Raw genomic sequence first — 9,980 nt, forward strand, 5'->3', positions numbered from 1 at the left:
ACTTTAATAGCAGACGGACAGCCAGTGACCAGCCGTGGTCTGGACTGTGAAGTTCGCTACTGTTTGTCAAGAACCACTCTTTCCAAATCCCATTGGTTTGACCTTTTGGCGTCCACTTCACCCACAGTGTTAAAAATTTTACCGAATTCGTAGTCTTCCTTGGTTTCATATTTGTTTGCATTTAATTCATGTTTATTTGAGTCTTTTAACTGATGGATGCTCCATTGCCTGAAAGCAACCTACATAATTTTTGTTTATTTATCGTGAGCTTTTTACTTTATTAAGATGTTGCAGCAAAAGCCTTACGTGAGTAATTGAAATTAAATGAGATTACAGCAAAATGAAGAAGAAAACTAGAATCGACAGGTATGGCACATCCAGTTGTACTAACAGGGTGCAGTCCTGCACCATACGTAGCTCCCGTCACAGATGTTATTAACCTGCGGCAGTTCACCAGGAACTAGGAAGACTGGTGGATGAGGAGGGAGACCTCCGGTACTAGGATTAAACCTAAGGTCAGCTGTGTAACATTCCATGAAGGATGCAGTCATTTATTGAGAAACAGTAGAAAAGAGTTGAAGCTGCTTTAGGTGCAGAATCTGAACGGTTTTGAGACCCTCAGGTCATTTATTACCTTTTTACGAACCAGTTCCTCTATTTTTTTCTGCCAAGTCCCGAGCTGAGAGTGGTAGGCTCGCTTACAGCAGTTAACACAGCTGGCCTCAGGAGTCAGGTGCCTCCACCTCCATCTGGGTCACCATCAGTGCTGCTGGGGCGTGGATCCTGGCGGGTGAGGCAGCACTTCTCGGCATCTTTGGGAAGCCTGCCCAGCCAGACTTCCATGCCTTTCCATCCAGTTGATGACTTCAGGGTGTCAAACTGTTTAAATTTTTCCAACCAGTGGAACAAAAGCCATGCTGTTTCACCCTGATTACTTGAACGATGCACTTGAGAGACCACCCCAGGAGCCACTGCGTGCCTTCAGGCTCCAGAAGTTCTTTCGGTGTCTCTTTAGACATAAATTCCATTGTGTGTCTCGTATGGATCTTCCAGTTCATTTTTCATTTTCTTAACGACTTTTTGTGGCACTCTCTAATAAGGAGTCTTTTAAGATATTGTTATCAGACCACCAGCAGGGATTGAAATGTTTTATCAGAAATTCTATTCCTTAGGAATAAAAGCTAAAGAAAGAGATGATTTCCTGGTACCGATAAAGACAAAACCAAACCAGGTCCACATTACATGAAAGCTGTGTGAGACATTCACTTACTCATTTGCCATATTTAGATGTTAGTGGAATCAGAAGACCTGTTTTGATATGTGTTCTCCATGAGTTAAGTCTAATTTGTCTTTTCATTTCATGATGCATGTCTTTTTTTTCTTTTGTCAGGATAACATCATATAGCATCTTGTTTGTTTTTTCCTTATTTCTATGTACATATCTATCTACTTGGCGGCTGTAGATGGGTATATAGATAGATGCCAAGCTTCTTATGTTCTGGGAGTAGTATGCACCATTGTTGGGTCTCTGCCTTAAAACATACCAAAATTCATTTTAGACAAAAATACTGCTTCATCTTTGGTCATTAGGGAGCCCAGTTCCTGGCTCCAAATAGTATGTGTCATTGATCTCTATGTATATATGTGATGTGTCCATATATATATGTTTAAATTTTGTATCAGTAGGACTAATACCCAATTTTATGCCTTTTGTATTCAGAAGACCAAAAAAAACAGAAGCCACATAAGCATAGAGGGAAGGAGTGCTATGATGTTTTTGGCATTTGTTCTCATGCCTATTTTTAATCTAGATTTTTAAATTGTAGCTTGCCAGAACAAATTTTTAGTTGTAATTGGATTGTATCAGAAGAAGAAAAGCTCTTTTCATTCTTCTGAGTTACAGTGCAGAGACTCAAGTTAATGACCTTTCGACAGTAGCGCTGCTTCGTGCACTTAGAAACCGATCAGGCCTTCCGTGTGCTACTAGTTGTCACGTCGCGTTTATGTCCACCTTCTGATTGAACTATCTCAGGTGTATCCAGCCACTAAAGCACTCTGGACTAATTGCTAAAGAGAAGCAATGTCGGGTGGGGGCGGGGGGATCCACGGTACCCACTGTTTGGTCACAGCACCATGATTTGCTTTTGATGTTTGTCTCTAGTTGCGTGTTGTCTGTTGGCATGCTTAAGCACATGTCCATTAAAATTCATTTTGTTCCTTTTATTTTTCTTGTTTTCTTGATTAGTGATTCATTTGCATAAACATTAATTATCTCTGCATACTGGTTTGGGGTTTTCTCTTTCCTTCTAACTCTAAAGAAAAAAATTTTTGCTGCAGAATTTCCCCCAGCTGAGGCTTCCCCTGGCCTTCACCTGCCTTGGAGTCTGACCGAGTATGAGAAATTTTAGCCTTTTCCCAGTAAGCATTCCGCTGTCCAGGTCATTGCTGTCACTTGCAGTTTTTGAGTCACACCTGCAGCACTAATTTTTTTTTTAACCTGGTTTCTGTCCACACTAACCCCATGTCTCCTTGGACTCACGCCTGACACAGGCCTTCCAGACCAATCTCATACTTCCTCCCCACTAGAAGTCTCTTGAAATCTCACACCAAAACAGACTAGTCAGCCTTAAAGTCCACTCACTTTCTTTCGACTCAGGGGTGTTTTATTGTTTGGTCATTATTTCCCCTCTGTCTCTCCTTTAAAAAAGTGAAAGGCAAGAGAGATATTTAAATAGCCCATTGCTTATAAGCACATGTCTGCAGGCTGTCACTTGCAAGGCCAGGATAATCACCATGCATCTCCTCGCCCATGCCTCTCTGCCCTCACGATCCTGTTTCCACATTGCTGTGTGGATAAAGAGGTCTAATCACAAACACCCTTCAAGTGCCTTGCCTCTGGTCCCACCCTAAACTCCGATGCTGACAGTGATAGTTTGTTCAGACAGAATATAAACTTGACTCCTGCCCTGTCACTTAGGTAAGACCCAGCAGAGACATTCAGTTTCCGAGAGTTGACATATCTGATGTTCAAGCAGTGGTGGCCAGTCTGCCATTGATCCTGTCGAGGTTGTTGCTGCTAATTTGGTGTCACTTGGTTCTGGGCAGCAGTGGTGGGGGACGTTATCTAATGAGCGTGCCATTGACACCTCCATGTTTGTCCGTGTACAAGGGGTGCAGGTTGTCTGTAATCCACTAAAGCGTCAGCCACACCCAGCTTTAGTAACTCGCTAATCCCACACCCTGGGTGTATCAGCCAGGGGCCTGCTACAGTTCATGGTACACAGTTGATGGCACACAGGCTGAAAGCGATAATGAATGGAGACCCTACCGCATTTCCCAAGCCGAAAAGCCGTGAGGGTTACCATAGCAATGAGCTTGGGAAGGAACAACTCCCGAAGACGACTCCAGCCTGAAGGGTCAGAGCTGCAGGAAGCCTGGCTGGCTGGGCTTCCTCGTCTCAGTGCAGCAAGGCACCGTGATCAACCAGCACGTGATGGGGAAGGCCCTGGTTCTGTCTTTGTTTGGGGGTAAATAGCCGTGTGGTGTTGAGTGACTGTGATTGGCTTTTCCAGCTCCTTTAACACAAACTACAACCCACTCACGATACAACTTCGGCAGACGTGGTTACATTGATGTTCGTTGACTTGCCTCATTTCCTTCCAGCTCTTAAGTTCCAAAGTCTAACGGGGATGGTAGACATGAAGTGCATGATTGCTGTCTTAATTTCTGCATGTGTTTATGACCACGTGTCGGGGGGTGGGCAGGGAGGGGAGCTGGAGAGCATTTTCAGAAACTGAAGGTCTTTTTTGTCTGACTCTGGGGGAATGCCGTGTAGCTCTGATAGAGTTGTCTATCCATCTGTTTGTGAATGCCCTTTCGCTTCAACTTCCAGCCCTTCTGGTGGCGTCCTTGGTTGTAAGGTGGCTGCTGTATAACGTCCGCTCTTTCATATTTAATACGTGTGATTGTTACTGTTGTCCTTTTGTTTTAACATAACCATAAGAGGAAATATCTGAGTTCTATTAGAGAAAATGGATTGATCAGAGGAGCAGAGTGCAGTAAAACTCATCCTGGCATTTCGCTTTTCTCATCTCCCCGTAAATGGGCGGGTATTAATCCACCCCCACCTTCTAATGTCCTTGGTGTCCAGCTGGCTTTGTGGGATGTGCAATGGTTTTACTGTACTGCCTCGATCTGTGCCAGGCATTTATACACAGCCACGTGTGCGAGTCAGAGCGTATGTGGTCCCCCCCAGGGCTCACGGGGTTAGCTGAATGGCCTCTCCGCTGTCCCTAGATGGCAGAAACAGTGGATACCAGCGAAATGGTTAACGGCGCTGCAGAACAGAGGACGAGCTCGAAAGAGTCCAGCCCCATCCCCTCCCCCACCTCTGATCGCAAAGCCAAGACTGCTCTCCCAGCCCAGAGTGCCGCCACCTTGCCAGCCAGGACCCAGGAGACACCTTCGGCCCAGATGGAAGGCTTCCTGAACCGGAAGCACGAGTGGGAGGCCCACAATAAGAAGGCCTCGAGCAGGTAACAGCACAGAGGCCAGCGGTCCTAGGGGAAGTCAGCCCGTTAGAGGTGGAGGTGGACGGCTCTCGATTGAGAGGGGAGTGCGTGTGCGTGTGTCTGGTTGGTTCTGTAGCTTCTTGGACATCACATCCTTCTGGGGAAGTGGGAGTAGAGTGCTTTTTATTCACCAGGACAAGGAAGGGTTAAGTGTGTGAGAGAACAGGAAGAAGAGGCCTTAGTAGGCCTGAGAAGGAATGCCACTAGATTGAGAGGGAGGAGTCTTCCCTAGAGTGAAGTGATTTCACTGTTATTTTTCCTTCTTGTGGGTTGTTTAAGTGGGTTGCTTAATGTGGAGTGTTTAAGTCACCTTTTCTCCTAGCAGTCTTTATATTGATTATCTCCCAATAGCCCTACTTTTATTATGTTCATAACTGAGGCTCTGGGAGGTTAAGAAAGCTCACCCTGTGTAATACCCTAGTAAATGGCACAGCTGGCACACCCTAGTAAAACTTATCTGACTCCACAGCCTGTGTGCTTAACCAGTAAGCTAAACTGACTGGGACCCACCACTACAGTTGTACAGGTTGTACACTATACGAGGGAATCCCATCTAAGAGCTGCCATCCACATTGAGAACGGTATAATTTATTTGTTAATACAGGAAGGTGGCAGTAAAGTGTCTTCTGGTAAAAGCAGTGTCTTAGGGTAGTTTGCCATGTCCTGGGAGGAGGAAAGCTGCCTGTTTCTAACTCAGGCAGTGCACCATACGTGTTCATGGCCCTGAATCTGCTTTCCTATCAGGTTGCCAGGCCACATTACAGAATGAAGCTGAGATTGAAGAGCCACTTAAGGACAGGCATGTTTCCAATAAGGAGCCTGGCCTGTACCCCATTACCACGAGAGGGTATCAGACACCCACAAAAAGCTTTTGGGTCAGAGCCAAGAGTCCCTTTCTTTAATAGAAGAGGACACTGTGTTTTTCTTCAAAGTCAGAGCAAAAAGTATCCTTCAAAACCTGCCATTGTAGCAACATATGGTTTTGTCTTGGGAGTCTGCAGAGGAATTTTGTTGCACTGTTTATGTTTAACAGAATTTAGGAAGGGCTTTTACTATAACAGGGAATCGTGCCATGTTGTGTGGGGACCATCTTCGTATTAAACAGACTGTCAGTTCTTTAAGGGGGTGTGGCATGGAGCGAAACCTTGTCGTGCCTTTCTTTATGGCTCAGGTCCTGGCACAATGTTTATTGTGTCATAAATAACCAAGAGATGGGTTTCTACAAAGACGCAAAGACAGCTGCTTCAGGAATTCCCTACCACAGCGAGGTCCCTGTGAGTTTGAAAGAAGCCATCTGTGAAGTGGCCCTTGATTACAAGAAGAAGAAGCACGTGTTCAAGCTCAGGTGAGAGTTGCTCGAGAGTGGGTGTGTGTTCACACCAGGCATTGGTTTTCTTAGATGCTGTGATCAGTTGGTTCCTCTTCTCTACCGTTTAAAAAGTTCCCAACAGAGTGATAGACAGGATAGGCACACAGCTCAGTTAGGGTCCCCAGCGTCTCTGTGGTGAATGGCACAGCTGAACATTGCAGAAAAGGAGCTTTCATTTTTTATCAGCTGGAACTTAGTATTTCTAAGACAAGGTGAGCTCGTCACATCTCACAGTTTAAGGGACACTTAGAAAAAGTTTCCCCATCGTGCAGCTAATCCAGTCCTAGGACATGCTATTCTTTTCTCATGACTTTTCTGGAGACAGCTCAACTGAGTCATTCAGGAGCCAGATGGAGACAAACCAGAAGGAGGGGGCCCCATGCTCCCCTGACTCACCCAGTGGATGTTCCAGACGCCTCTGGAACCATCCAGTCCACATGTCTCTACCCTACAGAACACATTCGACTCCCCCAGGAGTGGATCCAAGCTCAGAAGTTCTGCTTGTCTTTGGAAATGGGCAGGAAAATCAGGTTTTTTTTTTAATAAAAACATAAAAAGTGAAAATGTTAGTAGTTAGGATGATACTAATACTAATCTGATCTGCTGCTCTGGGATCTGGAAAGCCTCGGTCCTTGGTTACGGGTGTGTCTCACGCCAGCTGGTCGAGGCCAAGGACCACAAATGAGAGCGATTCAGGCGGTGTGATTTCTTGAGCTCTTGGTGCGCACAGAAGGCAGGTCCGGACCTGGGACGCTTTACGTACCGTAACATCTGGCGCAGACAGCCAGGCTCCCTGGCTGCCTCCCTCTGTGCTTCCCTGACACAGTGTCAGAGGGTTGGGATGTTGGCAGAGAGCACCTGACTCCTGCACCAGTAATGCCCCCTTCCTCTTGATGCAGCCCTCCCAGCCAGTCCCCTCCATGTCACAGCAATGGCCTCACCAGGGCAGTTTCTTCAGTTCCGAGATGTGTTTAAGAAGAGAAATCTAGGAGACCTTTTCTGTGACTTTCTGTCAGTTCAGAAAGTCTGGTATTTGTTAATGTGGGGCATATAAGCTCAGTGGCAAGATTTCAAAAGGGCTTATGATTTTCAAAGAGCTTTCTCTTGCATTCAGTTTAGAGCAGTGATCAGTCATCCAAGTGGTCTTTGCCACAACAAATCCGGGTATAGATACATTTGGAACATTTTTGATCCTTCCACTGAGTGAAACGGGGCTTCCCAGGTGGCATTAGTGGTAAAGAACCCGCCTGTCAGGAGACCTAAGAGATGTGGGTTCGATCCCTGGGTCAGGAAGATCCTCTGGAGAAAGAAATGGCAACTCACTCCACTATTCTTGCTTGGAGAATCCCATGAACAGAGGAGCCCGGTGGGCTACAGTCCATGGGGTCACCAAGAGTCACACACGGCTGGAGCAACTTAGCACACATGCAGTGATTGAAACACACAAGTCACTTGCGTATATTGGCCCAATTGTATGGCCCTTTGATGTCCGGGGGTGGCTGCTGATCCCGTGCAGGCCCGAACACATTGAGTGATGTGTGCAGGGTTCCGACGGGCATTTCTAGTGTGATTCCTGTGGCCTGCTTCTGTCCCACAGAGGATATGAGAGTTAAGGGGGTTTTTTTTCTTACATTATATTGTGACTGACTTTCTTCTTTCAAATTACAGACTAAATGATGGCAATGAGTACCTCTTCCAAGCCAAAGATGATGTAAGTTTTTAAGAATTTTTTTTTTTTTTCGAATATAAGTTTACAAGTGTTTGTGGCCTGATGAGCCTTATATATGATGCTCTTCACATAAGTGATGATCAGCGGTGGCATCTGTCCTCTGGTCTCCACAGTCACAGATGCTGGAAGGTTTTCTGCTCTCCTGTGTCTGTCAGAGGCAGTAAATGTCATCTCATTGTTCTCCTACCCTGGCAGGAAAGCTAGCGCAGGGTCTCTTGAAGTTCATGGAGGAGAGCTGTGGGTGACGCACAGGGAGGTGGTCTCCAAACTTGTGTGGAGCCCACAACCCAGCCAGGAGCCTCCCCTCTGTGCCCACTGCACTCCACTGCTTTTAACCAACCATCGCTTGGCTGTATGGTCTGCCGATGAGAAAACAACATGTGTAGGGCATTAAATTCAAAAAAAGCAACTTCTGTTAAGTTTACACAATGTGGTATATCAAATAGATTTCAATTTCAAAAAAGAAAAAGCACTTTCTAGGGTAGGACCTGACTCCCATGCTATAGGCCAGTCTTCCAGCTCGTCACATTTGTAGGACCATATACTACACTGGGGACCTTCAGGTACTGTAAACTGAATTCTGGTGAGCGTCGAACCATGCTCACAACTGTCCTGATGAAGCAGGCATTTGTTAGAGAGCCACTGTCCCTTCTCAGGCAGACGTGCTGTCCCCAAGCTTTCCAACCCACAGCAGCTCAGACGGTCACCCAGGTGGACTGAGAGTGTCTCATGTCCATCCAACTTAGATGAGTCTCACCTGTGTCCCCCCTCCTTCATCCAGGAGGAAATGAACACATGGATCCAGGCCATCTCCTCTGCCATCTCCTCTGATAAACACGAGGTGTCCGCCAGCACCCAGAGCACGCCAGCATCCAGCCGGGCTCAGACCCTGCCCACCAGCGTCGTCACCATCACCAGCGAGTCCAGTCCCGGCAAACGGGAGAAGGACAAAGAGAAAGACAAAGAAAAGAGGTTCAGCCTTTTTGGCAAAAAGAAGTGAACTCCTTTCTGTCACTTCCTGCCCTTCTCTTACCTTTTCAGTGAAATTCCAGCATGCAAGCTCAGAACCAACACATTACTCTCTGTGCCTAAATGTTCCTCCATGTGGTTGATTTTTTTTCTCTTAATTTATAGAGCATTTCTCGGGGAGGGTGGGGAAAAATACAACCTAAACACTTTATCTCCAAGTTAACAAAAGTTTGAGGTGCAGAGGGAAGACCAGATTTTTTTTTTTTTTAACGAAATTATATAGATTAGATCTCAGTATTTAAACTGTTCCTCAATTTTGTGAGGCTGTGTTGGAAATAACCCGCCTCTAGTGCTGTTGGTATGCAAGGCAGCGGTGCTTAAACAATATTTCCTGTGCTCACCACAGATGAGACATACCAATGTCCCGACACCATTCTCTCCCATTTACTCCCAGTGGTTTGACTATTAGAAGCGCCCATGATGGGTCTAACCTGGATTAAACAGATTGTGTGTGATGATCTCGCTGCAGCCACAGTGCAGCCCCACTGTTAACTCTACAGACCAAGCCACTTGTACCTGGCATCACTTACTAACACACGACATGCAGCTTTTCTGCATCAACCTGGACAGCAGTTAAGAATGTCGGGATACAAGAAGGAATAGAAAACCGATACTGTTTTAAATAATCTGTAATTTCAATTTTTTTTTTGCTGAAATACATTATATTGTATGTTTGAGATAATTCTAGTACAAAGTATAATAAAACTAGATGTATAATAAACCCTTTAAATCATTGGTAAGTGTACAAGTGGAACCGAGGCATTTACTGGACAAAGTCATGTTACCGTAATGGTTACTTGCTTGTGCGTTACCACACTGTGTTATAATTTGCTTCATTACCTTGCTCTTTGATATATAGTGTGCATTTCTCTGTCACTGTAATGATTATAATGACAAATTTTCATCTTACTGCACAATCAAAATGGCATTGATAGGAATGAACTCCAGAGGCTGGGCCTGACAGGGAGGTTGGTCACTCAGGCCCGGTGCTCAGTCGTATGACCTGTACCTCTCAACTTTTGCCCTATCTGTTAAATATATGCGATGTCATTAAATGCTTTTAAATCTAGCGCGGTGGGTGACTGTGGTTTTTCCTCTCCTTGCGTGCACGCCATGTAGGGAATTTGCACAGTGCACAATAGCAAACAGGAAACAGGAGACTGTCCATCTGGGCTCCTGTTGTGCATTCTTGTGTATGTCTGGTGTGTCAGCTTTGAAAAATCACAGGAAACAGAGCAGTAAATATGGAATGTTTTGTAGCCATACATCCAGATTTTATCTC

General features: G+C 45.6%; 1 protein-coding gene across 10 annotated transcripts in view; it reads left to right on the top strand.

Annotated features, from left to right (window-relative positions):
- Window positions 1–9,769, top strand: part of SPTBN1 (spectrin beta, non-erythrocytic 1) — a 213,086-nt gene extending 203,317 nt beyond the window's left edge. For 9 of the 10 annotated variants that reach the window (XM_005212632.3, XM_059891290.1, XM_024998775.2 and 6 more), the window contains 4 exons: window positions 4,297–4,535; window positions 5,743–5,916; window positions 7,609–7,651; window positions 8,451–9,767. In XM_005212632.3, the coding sequence (XP_005212689.1) occupies window positions 4,297–4,535; window positions 5,743–5,916; window positions 7,609–7,651; window positions 8,451–8,669 (675 nt within the window). In that variant the 3' untranslated portion in view covers window positions 8,670–9,767. Of the gene's footprint in view, window positions 1–4,296; window positions 4,536–5,742; window positions 5,917–7,608; window positions 7,652–8,450 lie in introns of all 10 variants that reach the window. The other variant, NM_001192276.1, reaches the window with a different exon arrangement.
- The last annotated feature ends 211 nt before the right edge of the window (window positions 9,770–9,980 follow it).

Source organism: Bos taurus, chromosome 11 (assembly GCF_002263795.3).
Source record: "Bos taurus isolate L1 Dominette 01449 registration number 42190680 breed Hereford chromosome 11, ARS-UCD2.0, whole genome shotgun sequence".
NCBI classification, from domain to species: Eukaryota; Metazoa; Chordata; class Mammalia; order Artiodactyla; family Bovidae; genus Bos; species Bos taurus.